Genomic DNA, 21,501 nt, shown 5'->3' on the forward strand with positions numbered 1-21,501 from the left:
GTTTTACAGTATTTAAAAAGTTCCGCATTACTTATAACTTGCCCAAATTAAAAACTAGATTCTTTAGTTTCTTCAAGAAAATTTGTTTGTTACGTATAGTTTTCTGATTTCACGTTTCTTACTTGATAAGTGGTGTCATATTTATGTGAATTACATTTAAATAATGTATCTCTTCATTGTATTCAAAATTAATATATACTTTTGTAATTATTTAACAAATTACAAATCTTTCGCTACCACTGGAATATTCTATTAAAAAGAAATGGCAAAAAAACTTTAGCCTTTAGCCCAGCAGTGGGAAATTTACAGGCTGCTAATGTATGTCATGTAAAAAAATAAAACTTTGAAGACAATTGATATTCAATCACAGTAAATGGTGTTCAGTTTAAACATGTCAGAAAAAAAAAAGTATTCGACTTTTTAATATACTTTGGTACTAAGAAATGGCAGACACGAAAAGTAGGAAATCACTAAAAACACTTTTATATTTCGGATCATTAACAATGAAAAATCACTAATATATTTCTTAAACCCAACAAAATCACATAATATTTAATTGCGTTCGGTAATTCAATAAAGTTTATATATACGTGTAGTGAAAATTATTTGAAAGTGAATTTATTTAGTGAAAACGATTTGAATATTATTGATTACATTTTTGAAAAAATTCTTAAGGCAAATTTAAAATATCTTTATGTTATATATGTGAAATATTTGTATGTTTAAACAAAATCTACAAAACTACAAGTTCGACTTGTATCATCTTATCAAGGTACTTGTTAAGAGAAAATATTTTATTGGGTAGCGTTGTTGTTGTTGAGGATCATATACTTAACAACATATATGATATACATATATAGTTAATAATATTTGTTGAAGATATATAACTTCACGTTAAGAAACGGAACAGGAAGAGTAATTAATACGCGAACGAATCTGACAATCGTCCTAGTATTTAGTTAATGTATATAATGAATGAATATAATATAGACGTATTTGTAATTTTTTATGTTATTCAATTAGTTAAACGTGGTTTTACTCGTTGGATAAAGCCGAAACGGTGCAGTTTGTTAGAATTGAAATATAGAAAAACATACACAGTACAAAATTACTGGCCTATAACAAATGATAATCCAACTTTTTTATATCGAACTTGTTAACATGACGTTTTTAAAAATATTAAAATTGTTGTATTTGTATTTTTCTTTAACATTTATTTATTCATTTTTTTTTATTTTATACGTATGCCAATGTGCGGATAAACCAAAGCACATTTAAAATTAAAACTCAAATATTCTTTAATTTCAATAAAAAAATATATATCTAAAAAATATAGGTATTGGTAAGAAATTTATATCTATACTTCTATTGGACAAAAGCACTCTAACAATGTTACATACATACACGCCGAACAGATAACCTCCTTTTTATTGAAGTCGGTTCAAAATAAATTTAAATCTACCTCCGTTTCTCCGAGCTTAGATACTTCCGACAAAAATCAGCTAAAGAAAAACTGAGTCGTTACGCTTTGTCAAACATACACAAATTCACATAAATATCCTGTATGAAAATCAAAGAATACTAACTCAAAACAATTCTGTCTATCGTCGTATACACTTGGAATATGTAATAATATTTCTTAATGCATGTAATAATAAATAATTCTTTTTACAATCCAGGTAAGTGGTGCCTATCATTGGCACTATGAAGGCACTTTATTCCAATGAAGCATAAATACATAATACATATTTCAACAAACAGTTGCAGCATTCATTCTTTTCGTCTAGAAAAACATTTTGGAATATTCTATTGTATATCGAAAGCTTTAGGTATCGAATTAAAGGAAAATAGTTCGACGTGTCAGTTATTTTATATGTTCGTCTTTTACTCGAAAACGGCTAGACTTATTTATATGATTAAGGATTTATTCTATGAAAGTCCTCGAGTGAGTGTTTGTTAAAAAAATCGGAAAAATAATCGATTTCATGAATTTCGTTTAATTCTCAAAAACATTATAATCGATTTGTATAGTATAAACTATAAAATATTAACGTACTTACGCTCTATAACTTTTGTTTAAAATAAATATATACTATTGCAGAATATTTCAAAAACTTTCAAAGGAAAGACGTGAGACGCTTGTTATTTAAAATATATTCAATATACTCACTATTGATTACATTCATATATAATTACATATAACGATAAAATTCATAAGAAAAGATCACTGGGGTTTTCAGTAAGAGGTATTAGGCTAGTAGGTTAGTGACTCAATGATCATTGTGATTGTTTTCTAAGCAATTTGGTTCCAAATTACAAATCTCAATGACATTTGTCACTTCACTGAGTGGCAAACAGAAGTAGTTCCGTTTGTCAATAATATTGAAATTGTATTAGACAAAATAATAAGGGTAAGTACGGGTTAAAATAATAAGTTTTATTAAGGGTAATACGGCGTTGTTACTACACTATTCATTTCACTGCACTTGCTCTTCTATATTTATTTTACTGAAATTATTGTTAAAAGGTTTTATATGTACGTATCTAATATTAAATATAATATAATACTAAACAAACCAACTTTCATTCTTAAATTTTGGATGGAACCAACACGTCACAAATAAAAAATAAATGAAATCGGTTCATAAACGTCGGAGGTATCACACATACAATGAACTATAGTTGAATCCGCCAACTTATTTTTTTGAAGCCGGTTAAAAAATATGTGAGATCATACGAACAGAAAGTTTCATACGAACGGCCAATAATAACGACAGGTACCTCAAAAAAAGAAGTAACCAATTAGCTTCAATTGACGCGTATTGTATTATGATAATTTACAATTTTATTAATATATACGCTTCCATAAGTAATATTCCTTTGATATTCAGATTATATACGCAATAGATCTTTTTAAGCACCCGCGGGATTTCATACGAGGTTTTATAAGAGAAACTGTAACTAGGAGAGAGTGCGAGAATTATTCGTAGATTATTGTCTCCTTTTAGTTCATTATTATTATATCAATCGTACATCACAAAGTTACAATAGCGATAAAATTTATTCAAACTAAAAAATAGTTACGTTGTATCAGAGGGTGATTTTTTTATTAAAACATAATTCATTTCATTTCCATACAGTTATGAATAGTCACAATTGTATAGGCATACATTATAAGGAAAATAATATTAAGTAAATTCAACTAAGAAAATATATTTAAAAAATAAAACCGGCAAAGTGCGAGTCGGACTTCGAACACGAAGGGCTCCGTACCATTATAATGATAGATAATAATTATCTATAAAATTTACTGCTGTATGGGAGACCCCTTAAATATTTATTTTATTATGTTTTTTAGCATTTGTTGCTATAGCGGCAACAGAAATACATCTATGAAAATTTCAACTGTCAACTATCACGGTTCATCAAATACAGCCTGGTGACAGACGGACAGTGGAGTCTTAACAGTGGCCCGTTTTACTCTTTGGTTACGGAACCCTGAAAGTATATAAAATAATACGTACAACGGCTTAAAAAACAACAAAGATTATAATGGAATGTTCTATCAAGTATAACTGTTAAGAGGTATAATTGTCTATAGCCATTTATGGATTATTAGTTCATCGTGTGACCCTTAAAGATAGAAAGTTATTAAAATTTCAATTTAATTTTCAAAAATAACTTGAAAGTTACCGAGTTTTAAGCCGATCTGTTAAGACGATTACAATGTTTCTTTAATTTAATGAATACAACTTAAAGCCGTAATAACGAACAAATTCAAAAGGAGGTTGCAACGTTTTATGATATTTTTGCAAAATGTTACTAATCTTATTAATAAGGTTTTGTAGATATTAATTATATTGAGTTTAAGTACGTTTGTGTGTATTTAAATATGATATAACATTGTTTCATTATTACTTTTAAGATTTTCATGCCAAAAGAAAAAAAAATACTAAGATATATTTTTTTAAATTTCATTGATTTTTAATTATAAAGAATGACAACATTATTGTGCATGATTGAAAATACAGTACGTAATATTTTGAAACTTACACAGAATATTCGCAATGTAAAACCAAAGTCGGGAATTACATGAGGTATAGATCTATTTATTCACGAAGGCGCGCACCTCTACGTTAAATTATTATGATCCGCGTATGAGTGACGCTCGTGCATACAATATATCTTAGTGTGCGTAAGTAGAGACAGTAAAAAACACAAATTAAATTGTATTTGTTAAGTTTATTTTATTAAAAATAAATTAATCTTTATGAAAATTTACAATTAATTAAATATATCCATATATTATAATTAAATATATGAAAAAAACAATAATAAGAATATTATATAACATAAAAAAATAAGGCATATTTAGTAATAAAAATCTTACAAGTAGGAATTATTGTTAGTGACTACATACATATATAGTTTGACTCTGTATATTTGTAAATTATATTTAATGTCTTTATTATAAGTTTGTACTTATTGTTTTATCCCTTTTGACAATAGTAGCCATTATCTGTGTCAGGTTAAAATATAGGATTTTAACATCGCTAAAAATATATTGTATAACTTGTATATTAATAATGTTTTTATTCTCTAATGCGATCAGTACGTAAGTATAATTTTCATACAATTTTTCTTCTTGACTACATAAGAAGTTATGTCAACATACAGTATTTCGAAAATTTAATAAATTAAGAATTATTTGACATACTTTTCCTTGAAATAGAACACTTATATATATTTATTTATAAGTGGATTAGCAAATGGGCCACCTGATGGTTAGAGGTACCATCGTCTATGTACATTGGTGTTGTAAGAAAAATTAACCGATCTTGGTAATAAATATGTTATCTCTTGTGCCATTTCACGCACTCACTTATGCTTCAGACCAGAACACAACAATTCTGAGTATTAATATTTGGCGGTAGAAAATGTCATGGGTACGAGCTTGCACAAATCCCTAACACCATAGAATAATAAACCAGTTACTATTTAAAACTAAAATGACTGATTCGAGTTTTTAAGTAGTTCCTGAGAGTAACTGCATTAAATGGCAGTAGTTGAGTCCCTCTGGACCCCAGCATGAGATTCGTTTTAAATGATACAATGTCGGTGCTAATGACTTTCGACACTAGTCTTTTCTCTGAGGGATAAATATGGAAAATAGAATAGAATGTAGAAATATTATACTCGCAAACACTTTGGATACTGTTTTTTTTTACATGGTAATACTTAAGACGGCTCTCGATCGAATGGGACGTAAAGGTAACGCAGTGTTCAGGCGCAGGACTAAATATTTTAAATAAATGCCATATTCCAGGTGTTGGATTTATAAGTGGGAATTTTTCACCGGATACAAGCAAGTTCCATCTCATTACCCCTAACATGAGATGAATTATTGATACAATTAATTTTCACTATAGTTCTATGGTTATTGATCCCGTAAACTTCGTTTTAGATTCACTCGATTCCACTCACTGTGCCAGTAGAAATAAATGCGACTAAAACCGTCTAATTTATATAAAGTTTCGGATAAGTTAGATTGTTTTGAGGAGCCCTTTGTGATAAGAGGAAGTCACGTAGCAAAATTCTTAACATTGTTAACTTGTACGAATATAAAATGAATAAATTGATTATGTAAATAATGTATAAGTTATCAGACAGGCGCAACATTAATGACGTCAGAGTTTTCATTATAAATACACAAACGCTTAAAAAGAAAAAAATTAACAATTAAATAATTAATTCAAACAAATAGGTCCTACTATTTTTAAAACAAATTACATTTTATATACATATATCTGACGTGTGTGGGAATCATCTTTTGATTTGACATCTTTGACAAGTGTTATCATAAAATCTAAATCAATCAAAAATATACTTTATGCAATTACTGTGATAGGTAAATTTGAATTGTTATTTAATATACCATTTACTAATTTATTTAAAATAAATATTGAGGGACACTTAGTTATATACCAAAAATATTATGAAATTCATTAAGAACATAACTGACAGTTAACTTTTTTTACCATCGTGAAAACCCAAAATGGATGCCCTTTTCTTTTACTACGTCTGAAAGGTGACGTCACTTCCTTGACTATGTCATTCAGTTTTCGTTCAAAAATAATAACTAATATTAGATTTGAAGCTATTCATATTTTTAACACACATTACATTCATTCAGAATATAGATTCTACCTGGAAAATTTTACATACAACTTAAAACTTGACAGTATGTTTCGACACTATACGTTGTAAACGAAAAATAAGATATATATTTTTAAATGAACTATCAAGTGGACTGAGCAGGGCAGAGACTGATACGATAGTATATTTAAGTTAAGTAAGTTAATAAGTTACATCATGTTGTATATAAACCCATCTCATTTATTTCAATCAAGAACATAAACTTTGCGTATGAAAACTTTGGTATTTTATCACCTGGGCTCTGTGTTCGTGTAACAGATTATAGTTATAAAAAGATTGATTTTTTTTATCGTTATTAAAAGGGAGAGGGAACATTTAAATAACAAAACTTTTTTTATCTGTGTGACTTCATGTGCTTAATTTGTTTTTATAATTCATCTCATGCTCGGCGATGACGGAAAACGTCGTGAGGAAACCTGCATGTGTCTAAATTCAACGACATTCTGCCACGTGTGTAACCACCAACCCGCATCGGAGCAGCGTGGCGGAATAAGCTCCAAACCTGTTGGTCTGAGGACTCCTCTCCGATTGACGAGAACTCAATGGGAAAGGAGGCCTCAGACCAACAGTGGTACACTCACTCAACCCGTGGGTAAAATTTCTTGATCACCGATTTGGTGATAAGATGTGAAAGCATAACAAACGAACATACAGACGTATTTATAAGATTAGTTACAATTCCAATTGAAATAACAAATATATTTTTTATATCTGTGTAAATTTTAAAACAATTCTTTCGTACTTTTTATATTTTAGTAATAATTCAATCATGTTCCGATTTTTAATGAATATCTTCATTATTACTCTGCGAATTATATTTTCGTAAGCTCTTTATTGAGCCTAAAATCTTACGCCTAAAGTTATTACGTGGTTATTATTTATTAAAAATAGTAGAAGGAATGACAGCTCGACGGACAGATAGGAGGCCTCGTGTTAATATTTTGACCTATTCATATAAATAGCACCAACTAGAAGCCATAGTAAAAAAAACCCGTAAAAATATAGCAACGCCATCGTTAAGGAGCTACTAATCAAACAAGGAACGTTCCTTCAATTCCACTAGGTTACTTAAGAGTATCTCTTAAATTTGAAGAAGGTACTACAAGGTATTGATGTTAGTAGGTAGGGTATAATGAGGAATGAGGATTATATTGTGAGAAAGGTCTTGAGCATGGATATCGATAGATATAGAGGTAGGGGACGATCCAAGAAACGATGGATGGATTGTGTGAAAGACGATATGGTTAGAAAGAATGTTACTTGTGAGATGACGTCCGACAGAGAAGTATGGAAGAAGAAGACATGCTGCGCAAAGTAAAATTGGGATAAGGGCAGGAGGATCAGGTAGAATAAGTGATATCTATGGTAAGTATAGTTTAGTTACTAGCCAAGTAAGCTTGTATCAAATTGCTAAAATACTTACCAACATTGTCTGAGCAGTGAATCAATTTATGTTTGGATAATTCAGGTTTAATTGTTTTTATAATTTTCACACAAGTTTTTTTTATAGGAAATCATAGTTCCTTTATCGCGTCCTTTATGCTTCTTGCCTTTGTTTATGTGTATTACTAATATTCGTTTGGATTTTCTTTTGAGTATTATTTTAGTACTATTTTTATATGTCATTTGAAGACATCAGTAAAATTTTTAAGTGTTACGATATCTAAGAACGTAAGAAATTCTTTATTCGTGCGTAAAGAGATAAACTTAAAACAGTTCGAGTATTTTTATTGACATTTTTATTTCGTATGTGATGAACAATTGTTTGATAGATGATTTATTTATGTAAGACGGATTCAAATATCGGTACAGATAGAATGTTTAGAATTCGAACGTGTTCGAATATAGTTCATTCCTTTTTTTTAATTTATATTAGGAATGCCGAATGTAGCAATGCAAAAACATAAATATTAAGTACATATTTCCTGCACATAAATAAACATTGTATTTTGAAAATACATAATCTCTTTCATATTCCTAAAGTTGAAGTATTCTTTGTTTAAGTTACGTAAGTAAGTACATACATATCATAAGTAATAATATACTTAAAACAATAAAAATAAATATTTTTAAAATGTTATTAATATGTTCATTATATCAATAACATTTTTAGTTCACATCGATCATTCTTCATCCTGATATCCATCTTAGGGTATAGTTGGAAGAATAACATAAGCCCATAAGTCTTACGTCTTAAAAAAAAAACTGCAAATACAGCCCTATTTTATATTCACTTATTTTTGAGCTAGATAGAATGTAATATAAAATAATGTGTGTGTCCTGTGTTTCAACAAGTCCGCAACAAAATATTTCAAAGGATTATATTTGTATAGGATAATTAGTCGGTTAAGTATACGGACTGCTAATTATAATGTTGTATCATATTAATATTTCGGTAATAGTTCTATAACAAACGTAGCTCTCATTATTTGTTTCTCAGAGTATATAGACTTCAATATCATATTTTTACCTTACGGTAAATTGTTATTATACTAATATTGATTTAATGTTTCTGTTAATAATTATTTCAATAAATATTTTGGTTAATATTTTTCATTATATATAAATTTCGACTTTTTGAAACATATGAGGTGAAGATAAGATAGAAGAATAGATAGTTTCAAGTTTGAAGTAAAGTACAATGCAAGCGAGAGTTCTGTAGATTTCTGTTATTTTATGACGTTATGAATGCTATCGAGTGGTGTACGAAATATAATCAAATTGCATGGCGGGAAAATTCAGTTAGGTTCGGAATTCCAGCAAGCAGCCATTTTGAATTGTTCGCTTGGATAATCGCACTAGAATATTTAAATATAGTTATCGAGAAAGAAGTGTATTATGATAATCGGTGTTGTTGTTATTTAAATTCATTCTGAAATGGTACTATGCTATATGTTAATTTATGAAAAATATTTTTTTATTCAGATATATATATGAATATCTAATAAATGATAAAAAAAAAACAATTTCAATTAGTAAAATTAATCAACTGAAACAGCGAAATAGACTTTGGTTTGAATTGTTGATTATGTTATTAAGAATAAATCTGTAGAAGACATGCAGTTAATACGTTTTAAAATTATAATTATAGAACATTAAAATTAAAATGGTCTTATATAATGTACAAATTATTATTCTGTATAATTCAATTTTTATTTTTTTCCCTCGACTTTGCTTCGTACCGCCTAAAGAAGGTATAGATTAAAAATTAATTTAACATTTATGAATGCTGATAAATTTCTTTAAAAGCCGATAACACTTTCAAAGTTTTATAAGTAAAATAAATAAATTAAAATCGCTCTTTCATTTTTCAAATAGTCCTCTTTGATGTCTATAAGTTGGTTAACTTACTGTAATAATTAATATTATTAATAAAATAAAATAATACACTTGTGACGAAATTATACTTCGATTCATGTTTTGTTTTTTACGAAGCCTATAAAATCAAAGCTCGTTAAACAAAGGCCAATTGATTAATATAAAAATATATATTGTTTTTGAATTTCTAAACATACACATTGATTACAAACATAATATGTTTATGTTAGTAAATATTTATATGATCATTATTATACTTGTATTTGTTGTTGTTTTTTTTTTAATTTAAAATAGACTTGGTAATGTTTCACCTTATGGTAAATGGTTACTACTATCCATAGACATTGGCAATGAAAGAAATATTTCCACTTCCGAACATTGTCAATTGTCTATGATATGAAATGGGTTGTTCATTGTGCCTGTAATTACATTGGCTCTCTAACCCTTTAAACCGAAACAAAACAATACCAACTGTTGCTTTTTCGCGGTAGAATATATAGGTAGAATATGAGATCAGTGGGTCGTACCTACTTAGATGCGCCTGAAAACAGTCCTATCAGCAAGTATAAGTATTGGTCTCTTATAAAATATTATTTTAGATAGACCATTACATTAAACGAACATCGTACGTACAGATACATTGACAGAATATTTAAAGCACTATAAATTTTCATAAAAAAAGTATTATGAATGTACAAAATTATAAAAAATAAAAATTCCCAGTTTTAAGATTACCTCATTTGATTTACAACTAGTGTGTGAATAAAAATAATATATAATTACCATGAAAACCATTATATAATATTATCATTAATCATTAATTTAACAGACTTCGGATATTTAATTAAATTATAGATTATAATCTCGTCACAATAATTATATTAAAACCAACTTTGTCTATATTCACAATAATATTCTTTATTTTAATGACTTACAATCGCGTATCCATTTATATTACGACTAGCTACAAATCGCGACTTTGCGCGGTTAGAATTAATGACATAGAACTTTTTAAATATTGAACGGTTAACATAAGTTTCTCTGTGAGGATCCTTTTCGGGCGCATGCTGAGCGACTCACCAAAGTTTCAACACAATCGGATGACTGGCTTATGAACGCGTGATGATTCTTATTTACATATATTTGTAAAATTACCAAGTTCCCGACTTCTCATAATATATCTCATCCTTACTGAGTCTTCTATTTGCATCTCGATTTCGGTTTTCCTTTGTAGTACTTATAATTATTATTTGAAATGACTTTGGCAAATGTTATATTTATAGAAAAGGAAGTACAAAATAAGTCTTTCGGGTCTTCATTATAAAACAAAAGAAACGGTAACTTTACTTGATTTTCATAAATGATATTCCTTCAGCGATTGCAAAGTCGTAAGGTACGACGTGATTTAGTTATCGTATCTATTCCTAACATAAATTGGTTATTGGAATATATATAATGATTACTAGCACACCTAGAATACTTTTATTGAAAAAAATATTGGCGGACGGATAAATGTGCCACCTGATGGTAAATGACCACCACCGCCCATAGAAATTATGCGCCACCAACCTTGGGATCTAAGTTAACTATACTGGCTCACCCTTAAGATCGAAACACAATAGTACCAATTATTGCTCTTTGGCGGTAGAATATGTGATGATAAGGTGGTACCTACCGAAACAAAACCCTACCACAAAGTAGTAAAAGTTAAATTAACACTATTAACAAACACTATTAATTCCTGTTTTGTAAGTTTCTAAAAGGCAATACTTGAGTTATTTTAAGATTACGACAGTTATTGAAACATTTTTTCTTTTGTTTCTTAAATATAATTATTGTTTCAGGTTGAAATGGCGCAAAACATCTTAACTCTCTCCGTCATGGCGGTGCTGGTATTTTCAGTCGGAGTCAGCGCTAAACGTAAGTATAATTGACATTGAACGTTTATTTTTAAACATTAATTATCGACATCAATTATCTTCAACTCAACATAATATACCCACCCTCCGAATATTTCGTATAATTATGCCATCCTGTAATTTAAATATGATTTCAATATTAATAACTGTTTGTTCCTTTGTAAATAGACTGAAGTATCATACGTTAAATTATTTTAATTTTGTTTTAAATAATATACATAATACACCACTGTCTACGGGTTTGGCTATTTCGCTTGCGTTTTATGGTTTTTTTCCTTGGAGTTCAAGCTTGCTAAATACCAAACATCATATTCGCTTCAGTGGTTAGGTTACCTTTTGTAATATCAGTGTACATGACAAATAATAAATTTATGAAAATTAAATTTAGTCAAATAGGAAATATAAGGTGTGTGTGCGCCTTATTACATAAAAACCAAGAATACATTTATTTACTTGATAATGAAAGGATATCTTAAGATTATTTCATACAGTTGATTTATCATTTTTATTTAAAAACGGACCTTTTTTCCGAACCAATCTTTCGTACACAGTTTTCAACAATATGAATCCAAAATGATTTTCAAACATACAAACCAATACATACATACGTTCACACATTTCCCTGATTAGACCTTTTTCAGTTCGGTGGAAATTACTCTAACTAGACGGTACAAGCTATTGTGATTTCCTTTTGCTCGAGATAATGTATTGTTGCTTCAATGTTGGCAAAACCATTTATCGAATGTGTAAATTAAGCCTATAGGTTGGCAAGACTTTTTAATTTCTTGCTTTAAATTTTATCCTTTTTTTATAGAAGCTTCATTTTTATCTTGGTTTATTTATGACTGCTTAAAAATGTGTCTTATTTACGTAATAATAAGTTCGTTTATTGGAGTTAACATAATTCTATTTTAATGTAAAAAATCACTTTACTAGCTAGGATAGTGGTCATATTTTTGATTATATGCTGTTTTGATTATTATCATACTGGTGTCAATTTATTTTTTAATATTTATGTATTGTTATTTGTATTTGAAGAAGTTTTACCTATTTTAGAGGAATTGTGTTTGAGTGTAATCTTGGTCTAGGTTTCAGAGTCAGATGTTTTACTATTACACAATACAGCTCTAATTCGGCAAAACCTTGATCATTTTCTTAACAATTGTCATGTAATTGAGTAATTTCATGAAATTAATCAAAGATCATCTCATTATCAGGTAGCATCGACCATTAATATGAATCAGAAAGAATCTTGTTCCAAAAATACACCCTTAGGAAACTCGGTAGACAACGGGGCACTCTACTGACTTCACTTTACCCATGTTACGAACATGATACAATTTATTTACTGATATGGAGCATCTTTATGTTAATTAATTCTTTGGTTAATTTAAGGAGAAAAGACGACAACACATTTAGCCAACTTTAGCTGCAACGTAGTCTGATAAATCACTAACTGTATTTCCTGTACTTTAATCGGCCTAAAATTAAATTGTGAATTTGATAAAATGTTGTTATGAACTATCTATTTAATAAACATGAATAGCTTTTTAGTTAGAAATAGAGTCTTGGTGCCAGGTGTTATTGATAAGCCTTTATAATGATTACTTGAATTAAAATATTTCATATAGTCAATTTATAGAACCTTCTCCGAAAATTTTCTGGGAAAAGTTTTATGTATATTGGTGTAGTATTTCTTTCAGGTAAGTATTATAAAAAAAGATCCACGTTTATTATTAAAGATAGAAGATATATTAAATATTACCAAGACCATAAATCAAACTTTTGTTCCATCTAAATATATTTATGAGGCAGAGTGTAACGTCAAAATATAATTACGAGGACGGCTCCCACCGGCTATTCTTGCAAATATTTGCTTAATCTTTCAACACTATAATTATGATATAGACATACAACGTAACTCTAAAGGTTACACACGAGTGTATACACTTATGTTTACTCTAAGTATAATGTTTACGAAAGGTATAACAGACAAATGGTTAGTTTAGTAGAAGAATACCGCTTCTCGTCTAACTTAGCAGCTGATGCTAGTTTAAATATGGGCTTAAGTTGAAGTTTGAAGTTACTTCTCGCTACCAAACTTACTAACTACTTTAAATCAGTCGGTAAAAGTAGGAAATGACAACATTACCTTTCTACCTTTGACGTTTTTTTTAAGTAAGGAAATTATATGTAAAATTATTATATGTTAAGTACCTTCAGTCAAAAGTGTGGAAGTAATCAGATAATGTGATTTCTTTTAGACAAAGGTATACCCGCAACTTTAGTTTTGGTAATGATTAGTATTATGTGTCAAATTATATTTGATAAAATATCTATATATTTTAAATTTCGCAAAGCTTTAGCGAAGATGCTTTATAAATATAATTAAGCCAAAAACACGTTGACGAACTTTAATAAAATAAATGTACTATTTTCCTTGGTCTTACTTTAAATAATTTCGTTTGGAATTCGTGTAACTGTAGGCTCGTGATTATAAAAAAACAAAAGACTCTATTCAATGAATCTAGTTTAAAAATTGGAACATTTTCATTTAGAGAGACGAAAATGACAGCGTCTTTGTTACAATAATTCAAGTGAATATAGTAGACGGCGTGTTAAAAAATAAAATTTCATATAATTTTACTTCAATTGTAATTAACATATATTTAAACTATTATTCAATATTTTTGCTTGTCAAGTTTAAATATGTTATAATATTTCGTAAGTATGCCGGTATTTTTAAGGTGATTTTGACTATGGTGATGGTAACTACTTCGTGTTTGTGAAACTAAAGCTTCGCCCCAAGATATATTTTAAAAGAAATAAATGTTTTAATCGTTGAATAAATGAACATATTCATTAAGTAATAATATTAGTTATTTAAAATAAATTATTTATGTTTTAAAAAATACAAAAATACGCTCAAAATAATTTTGAGCGTATTTTATTTTTTTAAAGATATTTTACATAAATAAGTAACCAGCTTTCCTTATTGGATCTAGTAATTGGACTGGGAATTGAGTTTAAAACTTTATATATTTTTCGTTATACGTTTTCTTATGTACCATTTTTTTAATAAATTAAATTAATGAATTCAAATTAATGTATTGGTTTTCAATGTGAAATAAGTCAACATATATTTCTTGTTTTTGTTTGTAGAAGTCATATTAGCTAAGATTTTAAATTGTGTTTAATAAAATCTGCGTCAATATTGGTTTAATTTACAAAAACCTTTCTCTTATAAAGTATAAGTATCGTGTGAGTTATCGCGGACTTATTCAGTCATTCTGTTTTTTTATTTTAATATACAATAATATACATATACTTTGTATGAATTCAGAGACATTGAAGACTACTTAATAAATTACCATTAGGCTGTTTAACGGTATAAGTAGGGCAGCGTCAGGAATGTTATCGTTGTTGGTGCCTGTGCCTATGCGTCTGTAGATCTGGTTCTGGCTTCAAACACAGACTTTGATTTTGATTTTTAATTACGCCCAAGAATAATTCAGTTAAACGGAAACATCGCGAGTTAACTTGCATGTAAAGTATGTCTCTAAATTCGTATCCAGCAACAGCTGGAGCAGCGTATTGGAATAGTTTCGACTTCTTCCTTAGATTGATCTTAATCACTGGGATTACGGTTTGTTACTTCAAACGCTTCTTAAAAGTCCCTAGTGGGATATTCCCTAATTAGTTTCGATATAAAACGTGGATATATTTATTTGTCAATAATTAAATTATAATTTCAATCATTAAAAATAAGTAACTGCTCGCATTTTAGTCGATTTTTCTCGGTAGTAGTTTTATTTTAGAGCTATACAAATATTATGAGGATGAAGAGTTCACGCATTGATTTTGAAATCTTCAAGCCCGTTTTCAAAAAATCTTGCATTAGTTAACACATTTTTTAGGCAAATACGGTTTAAGATCAAGTTTCAACTAACCGCCACCGTTAGTTTGTCAGTAAAGTTGGATGCAGATGAAATCACTCGTAGCAGCTAGAATTATATATTATACTCTTCGATAATATACAACTAATAATACGTCAAATAAGCACAGATTAAATAATTTATGATCCAAATATGAAGATACAATAAAAGAGGTTGTATATAATACATATTATGTTTCGCTTTTAAAGTAACTTGTTACTGGAAAACCTTTGAGAATTTAGAAGATATTTGCATATTTTGTACGATACTCCCTAAAATTTTTCATATCCTGCATAAAGTTAAATTTTTTATTTGTATCGTAATTTTTTGACACATTTTCTTTATATAATATATAATAAATATATAATTGGATTTATTTGTTACCATGAATAGGTGATAATGATTAGACCATCGGATAACTATTAGTGTGCCTTTATTTTCATATGTTTATTTAATAACTGACCACTTCTTTTCAGTAGAAAAGACGTATACGCTTTTACATATCCTGCCCAATATTACATTTCGTAGTTGAGTAACATCGAAAGTAAATATGTGTTAGCAAATATTCGTATGGGGGTTTGTTTATCGACCCTTAGTGAACAATAGTTGAACTCCAAGTTACTTTCCTTAAGAGAATTAAAGGGTTGTGTTATTATATTTTATTATGTATAATCATTCTGTAAAGCGAGATAGACGCTATTCCTTCCGGATTTTTATTGGACTCAACCAATAAGACTATTGTAATAATAAAATCACATTTTATGAAAGGAAATTCGTGCTTCTGATTGAACCGATGTTTTAGATAATGAAATCTTCTTCGAAATGAGATGCATCATCCTAGTATATGTTAAAAAGTTTTTAGTTATAGAATACAAAAATTCGTGTCCCCATTTATTTTTACATTACATTAGCAGCTTGTTAATTTCCCACTGCTGGGCTAAGGCTTCCTCTCCCTTTGAGGAGAAGGTTTGGAGCATATTCCACCACGCTGCTCCAATGCAGGTTGGTGGAATACATATGTGGCAGAATTTCGTTGAAATTAGGCACATGCAGGATTCCTCACGATGTTTTCCTTCACCGCCGAGAACGAGATTAATTATATACACAAATTAAGCACATGAAAATTCAGTGGTGCTTGCCTGGACTTGAACCCGAATTCATCGGTTAAGATGCAAGGGTTCTAACCACTGGGCCATCTCGGCTCTCCTCCCCATTTATTACCACAGATAAACTAATGTACTAATGTTTAAACCTTCTTTGAAATGCACTGCATCTTCTGGTATAAGTTTTATGTAAATTGATTTAGTAGTGTTTTAAGTTACGAAAGTTTTATTAATATAGATTGATATATAGATAGTTGTCTCTTTCTTTGATATGAGATAAAAAGAAAAAAGAATATACGTGTTCTAACTTATGAGGAACACGTGTTATCTTCATCTACGCATAGGTATTGTGTGGTAACACTCTTACAGGTACTTACGAGTGCGTCTTAACGTGATAACACTTGAAGTATTGAGAAGCGAATCGTGACAAATGCTTCCATTCAATATGTTTGCGTGTTTTTGTAGTACCTAGCAGTCCTTACAATTATTCGGTAACATATATTTAAATGAATGGTTCTTTGCCCCGTAAGTGTTTCTTTACCTTTTATACGTTATAGTTATAACTTTTAACGTATTGTTTTTTTTTATATTTTTCACTTTCTTGAAAATTTATCAGCATAAATTACAGCAGAGTAATTGAATTGGTACCTTAGTACCAATAATAAAAACTTCAAAAAAAGCTTTTTACAAGTTTTTTTTTTCGTTTTTACAATTCAAATCGAGGGGAGCTATATAATAAACTAGTTGTCGTCCGCGGCTTCGTTTGAGTTTTAGGCATAAAATGTCCTTCTTTTGAATTTAAGCTTTATACCAAATTTCATAAAATTCGGTTCATCAGTTTGACCGTGAAATAGCAACAGACAGACAAACAGATGAATGATATTAGCATAAATGTATATTCCTATATAGTTTAGAAAAACTTATATACAAAGGTGCTTGTAAAAGACTTGATTAATGTACGTTATGATTTTATAAGGTATATTCCTCGTACTTGTGAGAGCCTGTTTGGGAATGATTATGAATTTAACTAAAGCGTTGTGCCATTTCGTGTATGAAGGCGTGACACAATTTGTTATGTAAACATATATGTAATATGCCCTGTATGTTCAAAGTTTGTCTCTGTATGCATATAGCTCAGCTGGTAATTAATCTTGACCTTACTTGTTACGACGTTGTTATCACCAAATTGTACACACGAAACGTACATCATGCAACGTATGTCGACTCTCCTGGCGAACATATCCGAATGTGCCATTAAGGACTGAGGTACAGGCGAGAGCGTTTAAAATCCCTACAAATCATTGAGAAATTCAAGTGTTATGTTAAATTTATATTGCAAAACAATGTGAGCTAGGTTACTATTCCAACGTGTGCTCTCACAGCAAGTACATATTAGGATGTATTGCAATTACATTCCGCCCAGCAATGCTATTCAGTAAGAATTCACTGAGATCCCCTGTAGTGCGGTCATTGACAACGTAAGGAATTGATTCCCAGTCTATAGGTGACGCTGATCATTGGGTGAGCACAATTTATCGTCAGCCATTCTTCTATTTAAAAAAAAGTAATTTTGATTCTAAAATAATGCCAAAGATTATCTAATTTTTTTTCTATTAAAGATTATTTTGGCAAAGGACTATTATAGAAAGCTGTGGTTTATGATTTATACCAAACTCGAGAAGATTATATCCTAGGGTTCGTTAGAGCTAATCCACTGGCAGTTTCCAGCTCGAAATGTTTATGATATTAGTGTCCCGTACAAATCACTGCACTTGGTTATCTAACACGGCTAGTGGCTTTTCCGTTTAACTGTCTTTTTTAGAAATTTATAAAAGAAATTTTCTTTTGAAAGCTTAAAAATATATTTTTAATTTTTATTTCTATACCTATGTTATATCTAAAATAATAATTTTAATTATTCAAGCACCACGTACTCTAAATTAAAGGATCGATATATATCCCTTCTTTTATGCGAAGATACTCCTTAGTATTAAAAAAAATATATGGTAAAAGGAAAGAGGAAATAGTACATTCGGAATTGAAAATAATACTTTTTTAATAGTTGTCATGGTAACACTAAAATAAAATTTAAAGAATAATATTCTTAGTCAACCTTTTTCCGTTTACAAAAACGGGGTTTTTCTAGTCATGTGTCCACAGGTAGCCAATAGTCTTAAGTCTTCATTGGTTTGATATTCGATGTATGCGCGTCCTTTGTTAAAATATTCTATTCAACATGTCTGTAAATTTCTCACTGCTAGGCTTAGGCCTCCTCTCACTTTGAGGAGAAGGTTAGGAGCATATATCCACCACTCTGGGGTTGGTTCACCAATGCGGGTTGGTGGATAAATGATTCTATTAATAATTAAAAAAATTCAACATCATGTGAGGGACGATACATTAATTTTATTGTTCTGTATGATATTCCCTAGAGCAGTCTTTTTAAATTAAGAATTCATTATCATTATTTAGCCTATCGCTGTTCACTGCTGGACATCGCCTGTCCCAAAATGCGCCAGTTTTCATTTTCCACGACCTTCTGCGTTAATTTTGGGTCCCTTATGATAATGAAGTATCAATTATTTTTAATTAATGTAATATTCCGTATTTCTGAGGTGAACGTACATTTTTGTCTACTAGGAACAATGTTTCTTCACAAAGGCTACAGCCAATAGTTCCAATAACAGAATTAGGGTGTGTTTGAGCGTTCCAAATAGCGCGCTTGTCCACAAGGGTCACGTGTAGTCAAATAAACGGGAACTGAGTAAACTGATTCAAGCGAACGGTTTGTATGCAAACGACTATTTCTATCAGTACCACTTTTTTTGTTACAAATATTTTTGGAGAATATATAAAGGTATAGTACGACACAATCAATTTTTTAAGATTAAATTAGAATGTAATACTTTATATTAAATATTATATGAATTACTATTATCTGTATATTACAGACGAGTATCTGTCACTTTGTATATTAAGCATTATATTTTTTTATTTTTTATTTTTAATCTGGTAACATAAACATTGACAGATACTCGTCATGGCGAAAAAAATGATTCTCGGATACATATTTTTAACTGCGTATTGAGTAAAACGTTATATAAATTTTTTATAAAATTATACAAGAAAACCTAATAAACATCCTTTTATTTCTGAGTTAAGACTAAGTTTTTACAACTATCGACAAATAAAAAAAAACACAATGAAACGTCAACTTGGTGAATGTATTTGGTTATATGACATTACAAATTATTATGTTTGCGTAAAGATCATTTTCGCATAAGAAATAAATAAAGATTGATGATTTTGAAGACTTACTTTACTTTAATTCGGATGTGATTGGTTTTACGAATTTTGCCGATGCTACATCGAAGTTGTGTCTGTTGATGCTACATGTTGTTGTGTTATGAAATAAAATATGAAAGGTTATTTAGCAATTGATAAACAATACTCGCTTACGATATTAATAAAGCGTTCCTTAAATACACAATTTACGTATTGAATTGAAATGTTGAATGTCCAGTTTTTAGATCAACGGTACGTATTATTCCACATCAGTTATATATTGTATTTGAGTTATTGGTATCAACGAGCCGTTAAAGTCAATCTTATACGTTTTTTTTATAATTCAAAATCGTCCCTATAAAAACCTTTTGTAAGATTTTTATAGGGACGATTTTGAATTAGGCTATACAAGCTAGTAAGCTATCACATGCTATATATTTACGCAAAATGAAGTGTTAGTGTCTTGAATATAGTAATCGGATATAGAAGGGTCAAAGCAAAATCATTTCTCAAATAATTGCGAGTATTCAATAATAAAAGATAATTTTACTAATAAATTTCTACTAGTATTTAAATTTAGAAATCAAATGTTCGACTTTGAGTTAATTTCATTCGGTTCTACGAACGCAAACGTTGTCAATTGAATAGTTCATCTCAGATATTTAACTTCGATTGGTGAGTTATCCCGGAATAGACTACGTATTTCAATGGTAAATGGTGTGAAGCTGAAGAGAGCTTAGATTTATATATTCGCAGCCTGCTATATTTTGCACAAGACGTTTTTTATTTATAAAATATCTTTAACTATACAATTATTATAAATTCAAAACTAAATGTGTCTGTCTGATATAAGCCGAGATAGCCCAGAGGTTAGAACACGTGCATCTTAACCGATGATTTCGGGTTCAAACCCAGGCAAGCACCACTGAATTTTCATGTGCTTAATTTGTGTTTATAATTCATCTCGTGCTCGGCTGTGAAGGAAAACATCGTGAGGAAACCTGCACGTGTCTAATTTCAACGAAATTCTGCCACATGTGTATTCCAGCAACCCGCATTGGATTGGCGTGGTGGAATATGCTCCATACCTTCTCCTCGAAGGGAGAGGAGGCCTTAGCCCAGCAGTGGGAAATTTACATGCTGTTAATGTAATATAAAATGTCTGATACAGTTTTATGGTTAAGCGAATGAACCGAATTGGATGAAATTTCGTATGAAGTAAGCTTGAATCCACGAAAGAACATAGGTTGTACATGTTTGACATATCTGTTATACCTATTACCTAACGACGTACCCCTTAAACAGGATCGAAGGCGCGGGCGTTTTCCATTTTAATTTTACTCTCAAAGCTCCGGTAACATGTCGACGTTCAAAACAGCATTTCTAATAGATATTCTCGATTATATCATGTCAATTCAGGATCAAAGTTGTCTATATAAAACTTCTGCCATCGGAATTGACTAGAAAAAATCTTTTACGCAATGAAAGTGTGAATTAGAACAAAGTAAATTGTATATATCACTTTAAAAACATTTTTTATAATTATCATTTTGTACAATTCAAAATCTATTGCAGAGTTATTATTATTAATTGTATATTGATGTAAATTTGAACTTTGATTGTATTAGTACAATAGAAATACTGAAGTGAAAATGAACTAAAAGTCCCCTATTCGAGAATTTGCATGTTATTTTTAGTGATTTGAGGGACTTGCTTACGTGGACT

The 21,501-nt window shown here is 29.6% G+C and overlaps 2 protein-coding genes across 2 annotated transcripts in view; one reads left to right on the top strand and one right to left on the bottom strand.

The window, feature by feature from the left end:
• LOC113392926 (leucine-rich melanocyte differentiation-associated protein-like) overlaps positions 1–21,501 on the bottom strand; it is a 267,313-nt gene that overhangs the window by 57,936 nt on the left and 187,876 nt on the right. The gene's annotated exons all lie outside the window — the stretch shown is intronic.
• LOC113395981 (neuropeptide CCHamide-2) overlaps positions 1–21,501 on the top strand; it is a 30,626-nt gene that overhangs the window by 485 nt on the left and 8,640 nt on the right. The window contains exon 2 of the mRNA XM_026633740.2: positions 11,379–11,454. Coding sequence (XP_026489525.2) covers positions 11,385–11,454 — 70 coding nt within the window. The 5' untranslated portion in view covers positions 11,379–11,384. The remainder of the gene's footprint in view (positions 1–11,378; positions 11,455–21,501) is intronic.

This window comes from Vanessa tameamea, chromosome 12 (genome assembly GCF_037043105.1).
Source record: "Vanessa tameamea isolate UH-Manoa-2023 chromosome 12, ilVanTame1 primary haplotype, whole genome shotgun sequence".
NCBI lineage: Eukaryota > Metazoa > Arthropoda > Insecta > Lepidoptera > Nymphalidae > Vanessa > Vanessa tameamea.